Genomic DNA, 23,876 nt, shown 5'->3' with positions numbered 1-23,876 from the left:
CTCGGCACCCGGGCTGTAGGGTGGGTGATCGAACACCTCCCCTCCAAGAGTTCTTGGGTACGCTTGGCCGTTTGTGCACCATTGCTTCACTCGGCCTTCACTCATTATTCTATCTCCATACACTTCACACAGTTGGCAATTGGCTTGTTGTTGTTTGCCAACAAAAACCTAGCCACGGAATGCATTTCACAAGAGGCGGGATTTTCTATGGCAGTGCACATTGTAGCACGTCAAAGAAAGCACAGTAAGGGCGTTACAGGTCCTCAGGCTACCACAAGTGGATGCGTACTTAGTGTGGCAACGTTCTGACCCAAGATGGCGAGTCTAGCCTGCCCACTGCCGCGAAGACCAAAACTGGTACTTTCTGGACAGCCCTGGTATTTGTATATTTCTAGAGTTCTCTTGTGTACTATATATGGTTAGTGTATGCACATTTGGCACCGAAGATGCAGGTTCGATTTTCAGTGGAAGGTCATGTGGTTCGGGCCCCATGTTTAACTGTAGGTCCATATTTCATATAGTCTCGCTGCTGAAAGGAATGCGAAACTAAAACAGGGTGTCTATCGGTCACGAAAGTCACGAAAAAGTCACGAAATCAGAAAACTGTCATGAAAGTCAAGAAAAAGTCACGAAATTTAGCTTTTGGGTCACGATTTTTTTTTTATCTGTACTAATATAAGTACAAACTGGAAAATTTTGTTCTATAAAACGCCAAAATCCATCACCAAAAATATCTATGATCGGCTTTAGACGCTACCAAATTGCAAGCAAAGCGCGCTTCTATCGCATGCATAAAAATTCGACCTAATTCGCACCTAAATTTGCTCTTGAGAAGGCTACGCAGTTTTATGGTTTGGTAAAGAAAAGGTCACGAAATTTCAGTTTGGAATTTTAGTAGACACCCTGTAAAATCCACCCAACTAATTTGTGTATTTCTCAGTAGCGTAGTGTGATATTCCGGAATGGGGATACCGAAATCAGTTACTTGTGGGACACAATACTACTACAGTCCGTAAAATGAGGCTATACAGAGGGAAAATGTAGGGATGTAAATTCCGTAAGTCTAAAAACTAAATAAAATGGCATTTTAGGTCATCTTCAGGTTCTTCTAATAAGGATTCTTGTTTTTCTAGTCTTATTTCTCTTGTCCTGTTCAGCACCGAACCTACTTAAGAAGTGGACCTACGGCTTAACATGGGATCCAAACCACAAGCTTCCATCGGGAATCGAAGCCGGGTCGCCCGCGGCGAAGGCTCATACACCAACCGTATAAGCACAAGAGAGTTCATATAAGACTTCTAAAGTACTCTAGATGAGCTCACATACAATTATGTGTGATCAGTGGCGTACGCAAAGAAGGTTTCCAGATTTTAACCCCCTCCTGGACAAGGTATTGTTAAAAGATTTTAAAAAAATAATAAAAATATAAATAAGACGTATATAACGGTATGAAACTATATGAACTTGGGAGTCGCTTTGATGAAATTCTGCATACGCTACTGCGTGTGATAAGACGGATGAGGCATAAAGGTGCGAACTTGCTAGACAAAACAGTACTTATAGTTAAAAAAAGAAAATTAAATTCCTTGTGGGGAGGGGCCCCAGAAAGAGAAACATAATGTTCTTCAGTAAAAATGTAACAGTTCCCTGTAAGTAATGCCAGCAATTTATCATTAGAAAAAGATAGTATATTTATAGTGTAAGAAATCGTTGTAAATCCAAACCTTTTTCGCGACTCACCATTTTCGTGAACAAGTATACAATTCGAAAACTTTAAATATGTATAGAATTTCTTGAATTCGACGAAGTAGAGTGCGGACCTACTGGACCATTTTCGTGTATGCATGTCTTGATTGTTCTATTTTATTGTATTTTATTATTTTTCCTTTCATATAATGGCATACTCTTGTAGTTCAATATTAGCAGAACCTGTATTTCTCTTAATATTGTTTCTTTGTAGGTTTAATGGTTTTTCGTACGTGGCCACGCAAGCGTTGGAGGACATATATCATCGTGGCTGCTACGAAAGTTTTGCGGAAGTTATTCTGGTCACAAGTGCTATCAGGAATTCGTTACATGTAAACCCATCAGGTATGGTATATGTAAGCTATCTAGATCTATTAGACAAGATGTAGAAAATTAGATAAAGTATTATTGGAGACAAGAATGTTTTACTTCAGCGTATCTTGTGTTGGTGAACAAATGTCATTTTTTAAATATTTCGGCAGAAATGGTCATTCGTGCTCATGACGACAAAACGAGGCTGTTTTAAAAGGTTTGAGGGGGTGAAAACACGGGCAGTGAAGATTTTAAAAGTAAAAATAATTTTAATCGAGATGAATATTGTTGGGTGAAATGATTACTTAATGAACTGGTAGGCTGCATATACAATTATAATATTAAAACTAAAATTCAGTATTCATCAGAGCATCAAAACAAGCAATTCTAAACACAGACGTTTCAGGGATGATTTTTCGCTCTCTTCAATAGGTACATATATATATAAACGTTGTTTGAAGAACTTGCTTGGAAAACAAACATATATTGTACCTCACATATATTATTTTGTTCAAGTCAGTGTGATCTATCGATTGGTATAAAAGGTGTAATCAAAAATTACGGTGAATCATTTTATTACTAACAACAACAACATTATAAGCTTACATCAAATATGACTCAATCTCTTTCAAAGCAAACATCAAATCGTCTTCTTTCTAGCACGATTTTAATTTTTGGGAAGAGAGAAAAGTTGTATGGTGCTATATTTGGAGAGTACGGCGGATATGGACAGACAGGAATATTTTCTTTTTTGGCCAAAAATTCGCGAACTTCTGTTCGTCAGTCAAAAGTTGGGGAACGAATTTCGCAGTCACTCTTCTCATTTTGCAAATCGACAGTTAAAATGCTTTGCACGGACCCGTACGATATCAATTGGTATACAGGTTCAGTTCTTCGGAAAGCTCTTGAATGGTTTCTAACTTGTGTGAACGAATCATTTGTGCCACTATTTTTGCACGTTTTCATCGTTTTTAATGTCGAAGGACGTCCCGTTCGTTGCTTGTCTTCAACCAACTAATTGTTACTTCTGCATTCCTCATACTACTTGTAAACAGCCCAATGTGAGCACTTCATCGCCATACACTATTTTAACATTTTGTGAGATGCTTTGTCACTTTTTTGTGCAGCTTAAAACGAAATTTAATGTTGACGCGTTGCTCGAAACCCAGACTCTCTTAACACATCCTTACTATTCTGCCTCTGGAAGCCAACTGACATGTCCCAACTCGTTGAACCTCAACACTGACGGACAAAACGTGATAGGTAGTGCTGGGCAGCCACATTCACCGTACTCTTTAATCACATCTCGTATATCAAGTCATTGGAGAGCTCATTCGTGGCTAAGCGGTTAGCGTACGCGCCTTTGGCGTGGGAGACCCCGGTTTGATTCCCGGCGGGAGCTCATGTGGTTCGGATTCCACGTTAATCAGTAGGTCCACGTCTCATATAGCCTCGCTGCTGAACGGGACGCTAAACTCCAAATCAACTCAACTCAAGTCATTGGACTTCGTATTTTTCGTTGAACACTAATGATATTAAGGAATCTTGAACAAGCTAATTACTGGGTGATTACAATAATAAGATAATAACTCATTAATGGCAAAGGTGTTATTTAAATTACTTGTATATGTTAGTTTGTTATGAGAAGAATTTGGTATTGTTTAGTTGACTGGAAGAGATAAATATGTACTGGTGAAAGTTTGAAGATATTTTGAACGGAATTGGTTTCAGGCTGCAGGAAATTGTAGATTTGTATTACTGATAATATACAGTATTTAATAGAATAAGTTATTAGTTCGAATAAAATGATCGGAGGTAATAAAGAGTTAGATGTAAAAATATATGTCTTTAAATTAGGCCTTCGATATTCTCAGTTTGTACTATATATATAAGAAAAGATAGAAATATAGAAACATCTCGTTAAATGTGTAGCTGAATTGACATTCATGTAGGTGGCGCTGTTCTTCTTATCCAGGTCAACCACCAGTACATCCTCAAACACGTCGCAAGCTTCATTTGTAGTTGAGACAGTGTTCTGCACAGTTGTTACCAAATCATGAGATCGCTAACAGAATTCGAAAGTGAGCAAATTGATGGGGTCCATATGATGGGTGCGTCCGTAACCAAGGTAGCGGAAATGTTTGGTGTTTTGCGAGACACAATATCAAAGATTTATAACCATGTACAGTAGGACTGGACAAACTGCATCCGCGAAACATCAGCGTGGATGGACATCTATGTTGAGTGATAGAGACAGACGAGCATTGCATAGGATTGTGACGAAACATAAGAAAACTGCAAATACTAAAGTTATGATTGTAGAAAATACTATGGTCACAAACCCTAGCAACACCAAAGCAGTACAAAATAACCCCCAAAACAGGGTGTTTATGGACGATCTGCAATCCCACAACCAGTCATCACTGTTCGAAATGTTTCTAAGAGGAAACAGTGGTGCAAAAATCACAAAACCTGGACTACAGAGCAATGGAGGAAGGTCATTTGGCCAGATGTGTGAGTTTTTACACTGTTTCCGACTTCCGATCGAATTTACTTGTAAAGAACGCACTCCCAACTGTACAACCCGAATTGTTCGCTGCGAAGAGTGAAACATGGTGGGAGTTAGATCATGATTTGGGCAGTCTTATCATGCTATTCCATCTGACCCATCATTACCCCGCAAGGTTACGTCACTACCAATGTTTATGTAACCATTTTGAGCAACCAGGTCCATCCCATCATGGAAACTTTGTTTCTCAGTGGAGATGACAGATCCCTTGTTCACACAGCACACATCTTCCGAGACTGGTTGTTTCGAGGATGAATATGTGTCACATGTTCCATGCAGGGGCGTCATTTCAGACTTAGCTTGAGGGGGCAAGAGCACCACCAACGTAAGACTTTGGCGTTTTATACTAGTATATTAAAAGACAATCGATTAAAGTATATGTATTATTCAAACTCTTGGGGGGGACAATTGCCCCCTTAAATGACGCCCCTGGTTCCATGGCCCGATCTCAATATTATAGAGCCCTTACGGTTAGTTTGGAGAGAAACGTGCAAGTGCACTATCCACCTGCATCACGGTTAACGGAACTTGCCAATACTTTGTAGGAAGAATGATACAAAATTCTTTCTGAAACCATACAGAACTTCTATTTGTCCTTCTCTGAGGAGATTATAAATTGTTCTGCAAGCCAAACGTTGTCCAGCATCATATGAGTCAAAGTAATGTTTTTTTGTTATGTGTTTCCATATTTTTTATTACCATCCCTGTATATAATAACTCACGTTAATTTTTACAGTAACAAAAATTACTTCTGAGAGATGGTATTTAGGGCGCAAAACACATTATGACAATTAATCCTCGTGTTACGATTAGGGTCCGTTGTGTCTGAAATGTGTTTCTCGTGGTTTGATTCTGACAGTTGAAACTCCATCTACACTTTAATTGAACTTTAAATTGAATCGGTGAGCGAAGAGGAAGAACACCTTACTTTTGAGAAACGAAAGCAAATATTTGTATGGGACACTTGTATTTAATTATACAGAAATTGCTATAGTAGAATGTTAGTCTTTATTTTTGGAATATTCCCCTTTTTCCATTCACAGATTCAATTTACATGTCTTTTCTTTATCATAGACATGTTCTGACGAAAATACGAGGAGTGATCAGAAAGTAAGGTTACAAAGCCTGGAGTGAAACGTCGATATATTATTTTATACAACCAATACAGCCAACAGATAATACAACATTAGATTATTTTTGGACATAATTTCCATATCGGTTGTGGCACTTGTCGCGTCCTGGGATGAGTTTGAAGATTCCCCCCCTGGTGAAAATCCTGTCTTTGCGTGTTCAGTCACATTGTCACGAAGTGTTTCACCTCCTCGTCTGAAGCAAAGCGACAGCCTTCTAGGTGCTCTTTCAAATCCGGGAAGAAGTGAAAGTCACTTGGAGCGAGGTCCGGACTGACTGTGGGGAGGGTGGTCGACGATGTCCCAGCAAAACTTTTACCAGCTGCCGGTGAATTTCTGCTGCGGTTACATGCTTCGCCTCACAGAAATCGAATAACTGTGCGGATTTCTTCGCGAGACCAGTTTTCCAAACGAGTTACCATTTGTATTAACATGCAACTAGCGCCGCAGGTGGCAGGTTGCTGAAACACTCTCCACAGTTGCCAACTCAATGTATTAAAATTACCGCACACTCCTTATTCCTCAATAACTCCAGAAATACCGGCCTTGTAACCTTAGTTTCTGATCCTTCCTCATAAGTTGTTGAAAATATCAACCTCCGTTCGACTTTTGTACACTTCTTTGGTAAGATTCCTTTTGATTTCACTATACTTTGATTGTAATTTTCTTTGCAGGACAACCTTGTGATGGACCCATGGGTATTAGTGTTGCCCTGTCTCCAGCCACTACAACAGTAACAGTTACTAAATCTATGATCACTAATGCCTCGTTTAGAACGAAGAAATTGCCAGGTAAAGCATGTTGTCGAGATAGATTGTTTGTAATTGTATATGTGTTCCGTGTGTAAGCTCAAACTTGTAGTTGTACTTTACATCATGGCTAGAGCATTACAGCAGTTCTAGTGTTTTTTAACAGTTGTTAGTATTTTTTTTTCAATGTGCCTTTCTTTTTTTGTCAACATTTGTTAATGTGGATAATTTTTGCTTCGTTTTTAGAGAACTGTGTTTTTTGTGTGTTAAATGCAATATAAACGTTTATTTATTTATTAATGCTTTTTTACGTGTAAATAAACAAACACGTATAAATTCAAGAGAAAAAACAAATATAGTTGTCTTAGTATAGTTAATTAATATTTGCAAAATTCAAAAACAAAATAAACAAAAGTCGTTTGTTTTCTTTGTAATTAGTTGATTTCGTTATATATTTGCATGATGCATGGTTTTTATTAGATGACATAGAAGAGGATCTGGTAGCGGGTCTAATGGTAGCCATGGCAAATTCTCCGAGCGACCAAGAATTGCTGATGAAGAAGTTAAATTTGTCACCGGGGCCTTCTATACGAAGAGAGCACTTAGCCAATTCCACTGCCAGAGAAGAAGCCAGTGATGTGTCTGTTGAACAGCAAGATCAGTTCGGTAGTGTGCCACAAAAATATTTAAGAAAGAAAAAGGCCGGTAGTAAAAAACAACGTCCTGTAACTGACTTGAAAGGACTTCCGCCCGAATCGCCCCGACTGACGAAATCTTCTACGAAACCACAGTTGCAGCAAGAGTCTCCCAAACTGTCTCGACAAAGTGATGGAAATCTACCGTCCAGTTTTGAGTCTCCAACATTTGTGCGAAGAAATCCATCAGGGCGCCATGAGGGTCTGTTTAAAAATTTCACAGATACCGATTTGAAAAATTACATCCTGGCCAATTCTCCAAAACGCACTGCCAACAAATACGCCCCGTCTGTTCGAATGAGTGCTGGCGCTAAACTTTGCAAAGTGTTTGAAGATGCTCAGGGTGAAGACGCCGCAGAGGTGTTGCAGAATCTGTTTGTTTCTGGTCGTCCAGCTAGTATCAACATCCCCGAGGAATGGCAGCCATAAGTTGACGTAGACAGTGGGGTTCAAGTGTCATCACAGACAGGTATGAGTTGTTTTTCCCACGTCTGCATTGGAATGCATGCCGTTATGTGCTGCAGCTGGAATGCCGAGAATCACCTTATTATTATTATTTCATTTTTCTGTTAGAATCGGAAACACATTTGGAATTAAGTTTGCTTGGGAAAAACGTTATTGTGGTTATAGCGCACCATTTACACTGCATTTTTTGTTAATTTTTTTTTTCGTAATGGAAGGATTTTTTTTTTTAAATTGGTTAGTTGAAATGGTGTTTATTCCCTTCAATTTATCAATCAAAACGATACAGGGTGCCATTTTATTTTACTTGTTGGAACATTTTTTCAGAATTGTTTTTCGCCTGCTTGTATTCGTGTTTTACAGAAGAGAGAAGAAACGCATGCCAAGTGAGTGTGTGTGAGAAATTTCTTTAATAAAGATGTCCGTTAAGTAGTGTGGGTTAAATATCAAATAAACTGATATTGTATGTTTGTTTCCCTGCTGGATTCTCCCAAATAATAAATAATTTGTTATTAAGGTGGGTGCAAAGATTCAACTATCGCCGATAGATGGCAGGCAGTATTCCACTCAGTAGCAGCAATGAGACGTATCGGTATATTCCGTTAAATATCTGTACAAAACTACCTCTGGACTACTATACTATACTTTAAAAAAATATAACTAATTTGTAGTAGACAAGTGTAAATAAGAGTGAAATATTTTGAGTTTGCAAACTAGTGACCGCTTTAAATACTTGAGTAAAAAGGACCCTTATAGTAAAATAGCAAATGTATCAAAATATTGAATGAATCTTCGACCTGTTTGCTACAAATTCCAGGAATAATTAATTCATCATCTGTGTAGTGCATAAAATATTCATTTATTACTTATTAGCTACGAGATCGAAAGAGTTTCTGATCCTTTGATTCAAGATATTAACAAAATATCACTTCCTGACTTCATCTTGACCAATGCCTATTTAAACAGGATACACCACAAAATTTCAAAGAATTGGCACGTGGGGCCTCTAGTTCGATCCCATGTTCTCCCAAATAGACTTTGTAGTAGACAAGCACCGTGTGTGTGTGTGTTTACTCTGGATTCTCTCGTTTTCTGGATTCTCTCGTTTTCTTCTACTTTCGTCATTTCACCATTTTGTTCCTTATCATCATAACTGTCTCCTTTAGTGGGACGTTAAACTCCATTAATTTATATATCCATCGATATTAACTGAAATCTAACGTCAGTTTTCAACACAACAACTTCTTCTAGGTACGTCCGCCTTCTTTAGCGCGCCAGGCCAAACTCCGCATAATTAGCATTTTCTCTCCCAACACACTTATAATATGAAAAAAAAAAAGTACAAATTATGACACACACTAAAGGCGAAATAGGATCAAAAAGATCCAGCACAATCATTTGTTGAGTATAATATAAACAAATAACTTACACGTAATGGCATCAGTAGCTTTTGCTGACCTAGAGGCTGGCGCTTGTGTCTTTGGTGTACAGGTTCCCGGATTTGCTTCCGGTGCAAGAGCATCGCAATAAAGTGATTCATATTCTGCTTTAAATCGTAGGTGTTGTCTTATATAGCCTGTCTACTGATAAAGGACTTACATGCAAATAAATCAATTAAACTCTAGGTCTCGTCCTATATAGCCTCGCTACTTACAAAGAATTAACTGGTAGTGAACAAAAGTTAAGATAATTAAAACTTATATAAAAGACTTGAATTGATAACTGCACTAACGAAATTATGAACAGAGATAAAAGAATTTTTAAACAATACGTGGATCAAAGTTTGAACTTCCACATCTTTTATTTGATCCAATTATGTAATAAATAATGCATTGGAAATATGGAAGAAAATTCTGCAGTCTGTTGGTAATTTTTGCTTCTTTAAACTCACCTTAATTACTGCTTTTTATTGTTCGCGTGTAATATGTGGGACTGTTACAGTAATTCCCCTTTTATTGTGGGTGACCATTAGTGTTGCTGTTTTGTTGGTACCCTGAGTGTTAGATACTAATGCAAATTACATACTTACTATTATATTTATTTGGCGTAAGGGAAAAGTACTAAAACCCTTTTGCCAGAAATATGTGTCCATTGAATACGCTAACTTTTTAATTAACTTTGGGGTGAATGAAACTTCAATGTCATTGTAATATGTTGTGGATTCCTAATATGTAGGATTTGTTTTTATTATTTATTTATTTATTGTACGTGTAAAATTGTTTTAAGTGTGAGGAAAGTGGATACCATACGTAAATATGTCCAAGGAAAACTTAGAAAAATAAATAAACGAATAAAAAATTAGAATTTGGACACCGTAGAAGAGTGTGATACAAATGCACATTCTCCGAAATGATACCATTTATGTAAATGTTGATTGCTTTGTAATTTGAAATAACCAGCACGCCATCTGCACTCTCGTAAGTTAATAGTTCCGTTCATTGCAGTGACAGTTCTTGAGGAAACTCGCAGTTTTATGGTTACAAGCTTTGTATAGAAGTAGTAGTATACAGGGTGATTTAAAAATGTGTTACGATATGTTGGGAGCACATTTCTCACATCAAAATAAGAAAAAAAAGTTCATATGGACCTGTGCTCAAAAGTGGATAGTTTCAGAGTTATAGGTGTGCCGTAAACGTGAAATAAGTGAACTTTAGAAGTTCATAGCTCCACTACTATGGGACGTATCGTAGTCGGATCAAGACATCACTGACAAAACTAGTATGTGAACTATCCCAATATCCATGTTTTAAGGTTAGTGTAAAGGGACAAGTATTGCCGATAGATGTCACTACAGTCTTCGTATCTCTCCCATGTATTTGTTTACCTTTCACGAAAATTTACAATTTGTTTTATAAATTTCGACCTAGAGACTTCAAATTTTTGGAGAAGGAACTTCATAACCTATTAAAGGGAACAGACCGTGCCGATTTTTTTATTTAGAATTTTCTTCATTGTTGAAAAAGTTCCATTGTTAAAGGTTTGGATATCAATTTCAACAATTAAGCCATTTTATCAATAAAGAAAATTTAAAGAAAAAATCGGCACGGATTATTGCCTTCGATAGATTATGAAGTTCCTTTTCTAAAAATTTGAAATCTGTAGGTTGAAATTTTTAAGAGAAATCGTGAATTTTCGTGAAAGATAAAAAAATACATGGGAGAGATACGAAGACTGTAGTCCCATCTATCGGCAAAACTTGTCCCTTTAAACCAACCTTAAGAATGCTCCAGTACTTGCACACCCATTTTTAGAGAGGTAGGTAAAGAGTGATCAAGTAGTCCCGAACAACCTCTCTAAAAATGATTGTGAAAGTACCAGAGGTTTTGAAAGATGGATATTTTGATAGTTCAGATATTAGTTCCTCAGTGATGTCTTGACCTGACTACGATCGGTCCTATACTAGTGGAACTATGGACCTTTAAAGTTCATTTTTTTTTTTTTCACGTTTTTGGCACCCTTTAACTATGAAACGATGCACTTCGACCACAGGTTCATATGAACTTTTTTGTTATTTTGATGTAAACAATCATTTCCAAAATATTGTGACAAATTCTTTAAACATCCTATATATATATATATTCTTTCCTCAGTTTGTAGATATGAAAATGTAATTTTTACCGATGTGAATTCACTCAAGACCCGCGACTGTTTCATGGTTATAACTAGAATGCGGAAGACCCGGCTTCGATTTCCGGAGAGATATGATGTAATTCGATTTCACCTTAAGCTGTACATAGATAACGTTTTATATAACCTCGGCGCTAAAAAGACATATCAAACTACTAACGAAGTTAGTGAATGGTGTACGTGATGATTGTAGCATAAATCATATTCTCAAACATTTTATTTCCTTATTCTATCTATGTATTTATTTGATATGCTAAAAATGATACAGAATAACCATACCTAATAGTTTTCTTCTTTGTATATCGTGGAAATACAACAGATTTAGCAAGTGTATGGTTAGTTAAATAAATGAGATTTTATTCACCAATTTTCACAGTATCTTAATATATAATGCGTTAATTACTGAATCGATTCCTCCTAGATACTCGACAAATTTAGCCGACAATGTAGCCGACAAATTTAACTTTGATTATAATCTTTTTTTTTTAAATAAAAGTAATTAATGCTGAGCCAAAATAATTTGGTGCTTATTTTTAAGCATGAAATAAGCTTGAATCATGGTCAATATACATTATTTCACTATTACGTTTGAAGTAATCATCATTTAATTTTTGGTAATTCACTTTACATGCAATTTGATAAAATTTATTATTTATTTCGTAAATTTAAGCACTGCACTACTCTTAAAATAAGTATCACGCTGAACAAACTGTTCAGTCTTATGCATTACAGTATATTGTGCTTTACAAGTATATTAATTAATTTTGTTCTTACACTGTGCACAGTAATCACAAAGTATGTGCACATTTTTTTTATATATATATGATAACATTATGATATATCTGAAAAAAAAGCATGCAACAAAATAATAATAATAAACCAATTGTTGTCTGCAACAATTTGTATATTTATATACACCTCATGCACATTTTCTGTTAATAACTTTGAAACGTCCATGTAAACGTATGTATGAGCGCTATCTATCGGGTGATAAATGGCGTTATGTCATTATCTTTGGGGGCCGCGGTGGCTCAGTGGTAGAGCGTTCACCTCTGGTGCGTGGGGTCCCGGGTTCGATCCCAGCTCCCGCCAAGTGAACTTTGTGGTTTACAAACACCGTGTGCGTGGGTTTTCTCGGGGTTCTCCCGTTTCCTCCCACTTTCTTCATTCCACCATTTCATTCATTTCTCATAATCACCGTCTCCTTTAGCCTAGCCGGCATAACCGTGGGACGTAAAACTTGAAGATTTCATTTTCATTTTTCATTATCCTTGACGGGGCGTGAGTCTGTTTGACCAGGTCAAAGCAGGTGCGTGCGAGTTACTGCCGTCGGTTTATGGTATTTGTGGGTTTCTGTACCAAGAGGAAGCTTCCTATAGAAAGAATGGCATCTAATATGAAAGTGAATGATGCTTACTATATACAGCAGTCTTAGATCGTATCTCCCGCCACTATGAGACTACAGTAGCCACATTTACCAAGACAGGGCCAGCTAAAACAACGGTAGTCTATATAGCTCGTAGTGAACAGAAAATAGTTATCAAGGTCATCCCATTTTGACACACCCTGTTAAATGGTCAGATGCATCACCCATGGACTTTAGAAATTTTGGCCTATTAAAATGGAACATTACAAAAGTTAATCCAGAGTTTAACAACACGTGAGGGAGTCTGGAAGGTATGCAAGAACGAATGCTGAACTATAACAGGCTGTACCGAACAGAAGCCTTCTTCAATGTAAGTTTCGATGTCATGTAACTGTTCATCGCCAGGACCATCATTTTGAACACCAATGGAAACGAGATTTTGCAGTCTAGAGCAGGCGGAATTCCTACCACAAGGATGAAACGACCTGCATGTGAAAGTAGTATTCTGTGACATATTTACGGAAAATTGTATTTAAGAATTGGCCTATATATCTTGAAGTTATTGGCAGAAGATTATGCATGAGGTGAGCGTACTCTTTATCTCTTTATCTTCTGACTTTTAAAATAGCATAAAGGCAAACTGTGAAAGTCATTATTTAATATATATGTAATATAGAATATACTGTATTACTGGTATTTGTAGCAGAATATCACACTTTATTCTTGGTAGTGACACTGTAGTTTTGTTGGACATACAGATAAAATCAAACATTTAAACTCTTTTGCATAAGTAACGCTATAAAATATTATAAATGTCGAAAGACACACTTCACTCATATAGGTTACCAATATATTTATATTTTGTTTCTTTATTAATTGATTTTAAGATTTCCTATTTTACGAAACCGACAGAGAAATTTAGATAAATTGTATCAACAATAATTTAGTATAGTTGTAATGGAATGTATTTAGAAATTATGTAAGCTTTAATTTTAGTTTAATGCTTGTCGTTCTGAATCAGAAAACACCCTATTAATAACAGTACAGTGCTATTGTACATAAGCTCATAACCTGCCCTTCTTATTGGTCTTAGTGCGCGTGCACGATGTTCTGGGTTCGATTCCCAGTCAAAGAGCACCAAACGTTTTACAGTGGTACATATATCCTTTTAACGTAGATGGGAGCCCTATGGCTCAGCTTTGGTGTAAGGGATCCCTGGTTCGAGTCGAGGTTATGAGAATTAGTTGTGGAGAACATTGATCCCGTGGTTTTCCAGAGATTCTCCCGTTTCGTCCTACATTTTCATTCCATCAGTTTTTTCTTGATCATTCGCTTCCGTTAATCATCATCCTCTTCTTTAGCCTAGAGGGCGTAATCGTAGGACGTAAAACTACAAATTTTGTTTCATTTAAATTGTAGATTTCGCTGTAATAGGTGTCCCATAAGGAACGCAGCTTGTGAAATGCCCGCCAATTGTTTGTTCTAATAAGTGGCAGCACTGAACGTTACACGATTGTCATCTGTTATCTTTATGGCGAGTAGTCACGCAGCGCCAAATAGCACATGATCGTCACTTGTTTTCTTTACGGGTAGGAATGGAACGCTCACCACACTTGTAATAAACTTTCACTATGACAATACGTCGTTTTCTAATGAAGCCCGCCATTCCTACCTGTACAGAAAATAGACGACGATCATGCGCTATTCGGCGTTCTGTGACTGCCAACCACAAAGTTAACAGATGGGAAATCGTGTAACGTTCAGTGCTGCCAACTTACTACAACAGAGAAATGGCGGGCATTTCAAAAATTGCATTCTTTAGAGAACATAGCATCGCTGCTGACAGAAGGGCATAAATGCAAATAAATTAAGGAATCAAGCATAGTTACATGAGCATGGGCACACCTGCAGATTTGGGGAGCCCTTACACGAACTGAGACTTATTTTTTCCCTTTTCTGATTTTTTTTTTTTTATTATTATTTATGTTGTTCAGTGGGATTTTTATATGATCTCAAAATATGTATTTTTCTCCTCCCGTCCCTTTTCTCCTTTCCTTCACCTATGCTGTTCTTTAAGTTTAAGCCAAGTGTATTTTCTTCTATTAGCTTTGTCCTTGGTGATGGTAGCCGGTTCAATATCCATTAGACATCCATAATCTCTATTAGTATGTATGAATCATGCGTGGGCAGAGAAATAATCATATGGAGAGAGCGTGTTTCTGTTTGAGTTTTTATCTAAGCCTTAATATTATTGAAAGCAACTTCTATTAGAAGAGAATCAGTGACAATGACATTAGGAATCGATACGTTAGTCATGTACTTAAAACATGCATCAGATAGCCAGCAGATTCTTTACGTTATAGTTTGTCATTACTAATGTATTTTACAAACTCCTGCGATACCATATGAAAATTCTATTAGGGAATTTCGATACAAAAGTAGGACAGAGGATATTTTCGAACCGATTATAAGGAACGAAAGTCTGCATAAGGAAAGTAGTAACAACGGCGTTATACTCGTGAACTTTGCAGCATCCAAAAACCTTATCGTGAACAAAAATTCCCCCATCATAATTCTCATAAATATACTTGGATCTCACCAGGGAGAAAAACACATCAATCACGTCATCAAATTAATCACGTTTCAGTAAATAGAAGCAGACAATCTAGCATAAAGCAACAATAATAAGTGAATTATTATTTTTGAATAAAGGAAACATTCAGCAACTGAAAACGGATAGGTTTAATTAAAGAAATCAGAGGAGAGCCAGGTGAGGGGAATACCAAATTGAAGTGTAGAATAGATTTTCAGTTTTAGAAAGTTCGTCGAGGATACTTGGGTTGAAATTAAGGATAGTATTAAAATTTCAGCAAGGGAAAAATTGGAGCACGCTGAAATACATAGAAGCAAACCAGGTTCGACCAGGAATGCACTAAACTAGCAGTGGAGAGAAAACAGGCAAAACTGCGATGGCTATAAAATCCGAACGATATAACTGCACAAAATTTCGTTGACATCAGGCGGGAAACTTCCAAAAGTTTTAGAACAAAGAAACGCAATTTTCTGAAAGCTAAATTTAATAAACTTGATAATAATAGTAAAAACAAAAACATTCGGACAAATAAGGCTATCAATGAATTTAAGAAAGGCTATCAACCGCGTGCTTGCATATTAAAGAAAACCGGTGGAACACCTCTCTCTGATACAGATAGCATCTTGAATAGATGAAAAGATTTCTTTGACGGTTTACTTAGCGAAAAAATAATGTTCCTACAGAAAGTTAAATGCACACAGCAGAACCGTATATTCCAAAACGTAACCGAACAGAAGTAGAAATCGCTGTAATGAAATTAAAGAAACACAAATCAGACAAAGAGACGAATATTCGGACCCAAGAGGAACGGGAGTGGAGAATGGTGAAAACTTAATAACGAGGAACTGCATAATTTATACCGTTTACCAGACATTGTTAGGGTCATTAAGTCTAGGAGGCTCAGGTGGGCAGGTCATGTGGCCAGAATGGAAGAAAGTAGGAACACTTTCAAAGCTGTAACTAGAAGTATAATCGGAAAACGACCATTAGGAAGACCTGGGCGCAGATGGGAGGACAATATTAAGATGGATCTTGCAGAAATAGAAATACAAAGTAGAAACTGGATCCAGTTAGCTAAGGACAGTAGACAGTGAAGGGTTTTTGTGAACGCGGCATTGAACCCCCGGGTTCCCGAATTAGCTAGTATTTGCTGCTATACAAGAACGAAGATTCAAGATGTCCATACTGTGTACCAGTAACAGTTTTCCATTACTAATGTAAATAATTTCAATTTAATTCAGGATGGAAAATAATTATGATTTCTTAAAAAAAAATCATTTTTGTTAATTTTTTATTTAAATCGATTTTCTTAAAATTTAAATCAATCTTTCTCCTCGTATAATACAACTCGCGAACTGAAGAAAAACATTAGAATTAGTATTAAATGTTAATTATGCCATTTAGGTGAAAAGTATGTGGGTTGAATTTTGATTTAATACCCAATTGTTAACTTATTTCAACAGCAACGTTTCTTAGGTATTAAGGAAAAAGTACAGCAACGTTTATCAACGTGACGCCTTTTTCACAAAAGTTACTGATATTTGGCAGGGGCATATTTTTAAAAAACGGAACTAGCTTGCGACACGAAATACATATAAATATACTTAAATTTCGCTATAATTAAGTTATAATTTTTTTTTTTTAAATAAATAAAGTTTCGGAGAGGGACCCCTTTAAATATGCCCCTATTATCTGGAAACAAAGAGACACGCACACAAAAGAAGTTTCGTCTTAAATGTCCGTGGTGATTTTCCCGTTGGAATAGTTAACGATTTACAAATTCTGTTACAAAGAGAAGAAAGCAGGATTTCCCCGTTACCCGTTCAAAACGGGATTTTCCCTAATCATCTTGTGCATGACACTCGTTTTCATACTGTGCTGTACATACATTTGAGCCTCATTTTATTATGATTATCATCTTCATATATATTGTATGTAAATAAATTCCGTATACTCTGTCTTGTTGAAAGCGTATTCGTACCTATATCATGACAACTGTCAGCTAAAATCTAACATTTAACAGGCGTGGGAGACCTGGGTTCAATTCCCGGTGGGAGCTCATGTGGTTCGGATTCCACGTTAATCAGTAGGTCCACGTCTCATATAGCCTCGCTGCTGAACGGGACGTTAAACTCAAAATCAACTCAACTCTAACATTTAACATACTTGCTTAAATTTTACAATGTAAAAATACAGAAGAGTAGGATAGCTGTCTTTTAAATTTATTTATAAGATTCTCTTCAAATGGCTTACATTACAGTTACATAGCACTAGTTCAACTCTAAATTTCTTGATTCTCTTATAGGTACTGAACGCAGTTCTATTGCATGGTTATTTGGACTGTTTAGTGGATCGGCTTCAACATCTACTACTCCTTCCCAGCCACCAATCCCTGAAGTCTCTCCAGAAGATGAACCTGAATTTTTACCTTCCCTTCCTGTGCAATCAAGTCCACGTGCTCCTCGCTCCCTGCAACCTGTGATACGATCTAGAACCCCTTCTCCGCCACACACACCCCGTTCCCAGTAACCTGATTCCAGTTCTTCATATCTCACGTCACAATCTCTACTTTCAGCGCCACTCACTACTAAGCAGACCACCGCAAGTTCCGTTCGTTTAAAACAGATCTCTGCTTCACAGTTAGAAGCACAATCGCGTTCTCGTTCACCGTCACCAAATTCTGCTGGAAACTAATCAAATGTCTCTAAAAATATAAACTAACAAGACTATTAGAGTTTGAATAATTTAGTTACGTGGAGTTAAAAGAAAGCTATATCAATTTTAAAGTTTTTTTCTCCCCGTTAAATTGATTTTTCCTTTTAGAAGTTAGTGATGAGAAAGGAAGCGATTCTTGCGAAGTACAGTCATTTCCAGGCTATGTGTAAATAAATTTTCTTTAAAGTAGTTTCGCAGTATCATTTTGTAGAATTGCTAGTAAAGTACAATTTTCAATTATCTTTTTATTATAAGATCGTTTTAGGAGTCTGTTTTCAAAGTTATAGTTAAAGAGATATTCTGAATAATCAAGTTCATATAGTCGTGCGACAATTAGGAAACTTTTTTTTTTTTTTTTGTACGAAATTAGTTTCGCCATAGAAATTTTCTGATAGTGGTGCATCTTGCATGTGATCTTGGGAACACACGCAGAAATTACCAGCTCGTCTGGTCGCCAGTGTGACACGTGACGCGGTTAAGTATAGACTGGTGTTGTGGTACCTCATCACCGTTTCAACAATTGAAGAAACAGTATATCAATTACCCTGTGTGTACTTAGGGTCAGGGGCGGATCTAGAAGGAAAAAACGGGAAGGAGGGGTAGCCAAAACTCATACTGTAATAGGTATATCATGAATTTACTACGAACTTTCAAAAATATATTAATAATAGCTTAAATTATTTCTGTCGGGAGGTCCCCCCGGCCCTGGGTTACATCCGCCACTGTTTAGAGTAAATTTCAACGAAGACATTAGAGATGTAGTAAAAGGTTTATGGGGGTAATTGCCTTTCTCGTTAGTGTTTTTGAAGACATTCTTGGTTGAATGGAATCCTTCAACCCGATTCATAAATCCACAATTTTCTTCTTCTTCGTCTATTATTATTATTATTATTATTATTATTATTATTATTATTATTATTATTATTATTATTATTATTATTATTATTATTATTATTATTATTATTACGTAACGTTTTCCCGATAATTTTATTCCATAAATTTGATGTTTGATACTATCATAACTTTGTTGTTTTGTGAGAACTTTTGATCAACTTTATTTGTATCCAAAGATGAATATCTTCAGGAAGTTCAACTTCACCGTCTTGTCAATGAGAAATACTGAAATTGAATGACAATGGAATTCCAAATATATCAAGGTTGAGGACAAAATTTAGTAGTATTGAAAAATATTGGTAAATAGTGTCCTAATAAAAGCGCAATATTTATTCAAGAAGTATTGATACAGCAAACTCTGTATATAAAGGAGTTTATCCTTAGTAAAGTCCTGCATTAGTTGAAGAAAATGAGGAAAGCTTTTTCTCATGTTCGTGTGTTTTAATAATAATAATAATAATAATAATAATAATAATAATAATAATAATAATAATAATAATAATAATAATAATAATAATAATAATAATAATAATAATGGACTGTTGGTGTAACAATTCATGACGAGAAATCACAATGAATGTATATGACAGCTCGGTACTACTCAGCGCCTCTTAAACACAACGAAAATGATGTAGTGCACACTTAAAATACTTTGTTCTTTATGAGACGTCCTTTAGAGATGTGTCGAAGAGGTTTTGTTTCAGGCTCTTTGAAATATTTTTTGCCCTCTTAAATTTCTGGATAATATTGTATATGTACGGCTTTTCCAGAAATTGATGTTTGAAAGTTTCAAAGGTAAGTGTGAAACGAGGCTGAGGTTGCCTGTAGTGCCATAAATAAACATTTCTGGGAAATGACAAGATGTAACTCTAGTGCTAAAGAGCTTTTTACTCATTCCAGCGTACAAGAATTCCAGATTTATATATTATAAGTACTGCATTTTAGGTCCAAACGAGACCCTTGATCTGATACACGGAATGGCAAGTATCTAAACTTATAAAGTAAAATACCATAGTGTTGTTCGTTTAAGATATTTACAAGTAATATATTTCTCCACGGTGAACCGTATCGAATTAATACTCGCTGTCTCGTGTAGCTACCATAATGCTTCAAGTCAAAATTATTGAAATTTAAAAATCTCAACAATCCTTGTGCATATTTGGACGCTAGACAATCGGACAAAAATGATTATAAATCAAGTATAAACATATTTTCGAAAGATACGAGACAAATTCACGGGTTATAAACTGAGGAATTTTGAATTTCAAAATTATGACAGTGTACTGAAATAATGATTTATTTGACGCGATTAATGCAAAAGACATATCACTTTTTCTTTGTTTTAAAGGTACACTCATATCCAAAATTATTGTCGCATATCTATAAATATCTTCTTGTAAAAATATAATTTGATAATGATTTTGTGGGGTACTTTTAATACCGGTACTATGTATATAATCGGAAAAAGTATATTTGTGGTAAATTTCATAAGAAAAGAATTATAAATAGGGAAATTATAATGAATAAAATAAAATATTGCTAAATGGACAAGAAAGTTTTGTTTTCGTTTTATTGTTCTTATTTATTGCTCTTTTGACATGAAATTTACCACATACATGTCTATGTGGATTATACACATACTAACATTATAAGAAATACCGGGCGAATTCGTTATCAAATTATATCCCTACAATAACATATTTATAGATATGCGACAATAATTTTGGACATGAGTGTACATCATACGCAAAATCAGACTATGGCATTTTATCTTATACCTACCTACTTGTATTCATCTCAGTACCAGATGAAAGGTCATGTTTGGTCGTGAAACGTAGTACCATAATACTTGTAATGTTGAAATCTGGAAATGGTTATAATACAGTTCTTTTGCAAACAGATTTGATGAGCAATTTTTGCATAACATTAAATAAATGATAAACCTTTTTGTAGTTAAGAAAGTATGTCCAAAGATTAACAAGCGCTAAGCCCACTTTTTTTTTTTTTTTTTTTTTTTTAATTTGCCTTGGGACTTCTAATCGGATGATTACTTTTCTGGTTTGATTTCGGCATCAAATTCTAGGCTTCACAAACATTATTATTACATGTTATTTTACTTAATCCTTTCCATAGGAAACACTTACTATCAACAATCATCTTAGCTATTAGTAATGACTAAGACATCTTAGGTATCAGGATTTCTATGATATATCAAATATTTATTCTTGCATGTTTTTGAATATCTAGTTAAATAACACACACCTTTTGGCTCTTGTAAACGAAAATATGATTTTTATTGGTCATATAAATGGATATTTGAAACATATTTTAGGGTTAGGTTACATATAGTTAGGTTAGGTTATATCATTTGGGCTCGAAATGATATAAAAGCGTATTTTTAATCATATTTTATGCGAGTTTCATGTATTGTCCAGAAAAGTACTTGTCAGTTGGCAACAAGAAAAGGGTGATTCTGCTTTTTTGTTATGAAGTCAGCAGTCTGTGATTCAGAACTTACATGTATTTATTCAGAACAATGTAACTTTGTAATCTCGCTGTTTTTAGAAATTTATTAAGAAATTCAATTAAAAAAGAGATTGAAAGCAGGGAATTCGTGTTATTATTCAGTTTAACACATTCGAGTCGGAGGACCTCTTTGCGTGGTTTCTCCCTCAGGACGGCGGTTTTACCATGTTTTTTTGGATTTTGTAAACAATCTACTACAAAGAATACAATTAAAAAATCTTTCATTTCTCAGCATATATACTTAGGACTATTTAATACACAAATCTCAAATCATTTGTTCATTTCTATATATTTTTATTTATTTGTTTTAAATGAGCCGTTTTGCAGTTTTAAAAAAGTCCGACGAACAATACAATTGAATACTGAGGTACATATAATAACCTTTACAAGCAGTTACATCGTTGATAATGAAATACAAGAACCTTACAGAGTGATTGGATATCATGAAATTGCAAAATATTAGTTTACACTAAGAATTTAGTGCAAGGCTGATTTGTGCTGCAAATCAATAAAACCGATAAAACCAAGATATAGAAGTTATGTATGTTGATGACTCATTCACAGCTGCTTCGGTTGAAGCACAATTGACAAATTCGCGCGGAAACAGTCTCTCATTCTGGACTGGTCGCATTGTCGAATCTTTTTACAAGTACTTGAGGCATCACAAAGTATAAATGAGAAGCCGAAACCTACCTACGGACATGCGTTTGCCATTCAAAGTAACGAAAACTTGGGCCCGCCGGGTAGGCGGGCTCCGTCCACTGAACAAGAAAACATAGCCCGCCTACGTGGCGGGCTCCGTATCGAATGTGTTAAAATCTTTTGTCGTCCCAAATCCTGTCGAGGAAGTGAAGCTCAAAATATATAAAACGATAATCATGCATATTGTGCTGTATGGTTACGAAACATGGTCGCTTACCCTGCGAGTACAATGCAGACTGAAAGTATTTGAGAACGAGATCCTGAGACGAATATTCGGACCCAAGAGGAACGAGAATGGGAAGTGGCGGAAACTTCATAACAAGGAATTACATAATTTACCAAACATTGTTAGGGTCATCAAGTGTAGGAGGCTCAGGTGGGCAGGTCATGTAACCAGAATGGAATTAAATGGGAACGCTTTCAAAGTTTTTACTGGAAATCCAATCGGAGAATGACCATTAGAAAGACTTAGGCATAGATGACAGGACAATATTAAGATTGATCTCGCAGAAGTAGGAATACACAGTAGAAAATGGATCATGTTGGTTAAGGATAGAAGTCAGTAGAGAGCTTTTGAAAACGTTGCGCTGAACCTCCGAGTTCCATAGGCCATAGAGTGAGTGAGTTATACAAAGAGTGGAAGAGTACATGAGTGGACCGGGTCTCGAACAAGGGATCTTTGGCGTACTGTGCCCATGCGTTAACCACTATACTACCCAATACGCTCCAAAAACAGCCGTACACTCACACACTTTCTCTGGTGCTCTTCCATTCAAACCACGAGGCTTGTGCCACAACCTAGCTGTTGTGCTTAAAAAATTTAGTGTCTGTGTTCAGAACACACAATCTGAGTGGAAGAGCACCGAAGAGTGTAAGAATGTATGGCTGTTCTGGGTGCGGACTGGGTATCGTAGTGGTTATGCCAAAGATCCTGGGTTCGAGTCCCTTTCCAGTCATTCACTTTTTCACTCTTCGTGTATTATTGAATTCGCACCTACAGAGGATTTAGTGTATAAAAATAAGTTTTAATCGGTTGTTTCGTCCTTTCATTAATATTAAACAGTTTTTATTAAGAATTTATTTATTGTTGTAGGTCATTCTGGTAGATCATATTTTACCCTTTTGTAGAGCGTAAATTGCCTATCTTCAAAGTTTTTATGTCATAGAAATTCAAGCCCTAGTGATGACGTATATGCACTAGCTCAAAACTTGAAGGTAACAGTTAAACATAAATAAAACAGACCCAGCTAGTGTCGACTCTTGAGGGAATCACATGGATGAAAAATTAGAATTTTATCGATGCAGACTGGGAGGAAAGGACTCACCTATTATAATTTTTTTGGATCGAAAGATCCAATAATCAAAAAAAAAAAAATTGTATGCCTTATATCTGGAGAACTACATATAGTGTAGTCAAACGCAAACTTTCACTGAACTGAGTATGATGTGCTTATTCCGTAGAAAATTCGAAAAGTCGATTTAGAGGCCGTTCAAAAATTTTGTTGCCCCTTATCCAAAAACTAATTCTTGGCCAAGACCGCAATCTTTTGATACATTTTTTTTTTATCATTCCGAAAATTCTTGTTTTTAAATATAAGGATTGGAACTTGGATAGGTTTTCTTTCCTTAGCTTGTGGCGATAAAATTTTCATTTGTGCCAATGTGACTTCCCTCAAGAACCGTCACTGGATGAAGCTATTTACAAATGTAGTCGATGGCAACCGAATGGGATGTTTTTTTTTTTATTTGAGTTTAGCATCCCGTTCAGCAGCGAGGCTATATGAGACTTG

At 36.1% G+C, this 23,876-nt stretch overlaps 1 protein-coding gene across 4 annotated transcripts in view; it reads left to right on the top strand.

Annotated features, from left to right (window-relative positions):
• Positions 1–23,876, top strand: part of Hyccin (PI4KA lipid kinase complex subunit hyccin) — a 122,819-nt gene that overhangs the window by 76,093 nt on the left and 22,850 nt on the right. For 3 of the 4 annotated variants that reach the window (XM_081745152.1, XM_081745151.1, XM_081745153.1), the window contains 2 exons: positions 1,961–2,091; positions 6,432–6,548. In XM_081745152.1, the coding sequence (XP_081601278.1) occupies positions 1,961–2,091; positions 6,432–6,548 (248 nt within the window). Of the gene's footprint in view, positions 1–1,960; positions 2,092–6,431; positions 6,549–17,554; positions 18,154–23,876 lie in introns of those variants that run through there. The other variant, XM_081745154.1, reaches the window with a different exon arrangement.

The sequence above is a fragment of the Thermobia domestica genome, chromosome 18, assembly GCF_964235325.1.
Source record: "Thermobia domestica chromosome 18, izTheDome1.hap1.1, whole genome shotgun sequence".
Lineage (NCBI taxonomy): Eukaryota > Metazoa > Arthropoda > Insecta > Zygentoma > Lepismatidae > Thermobia > Thermobia domestica.
This window is presented reverse-complemented; position numbering and strand designations above follow the sequence as displayed.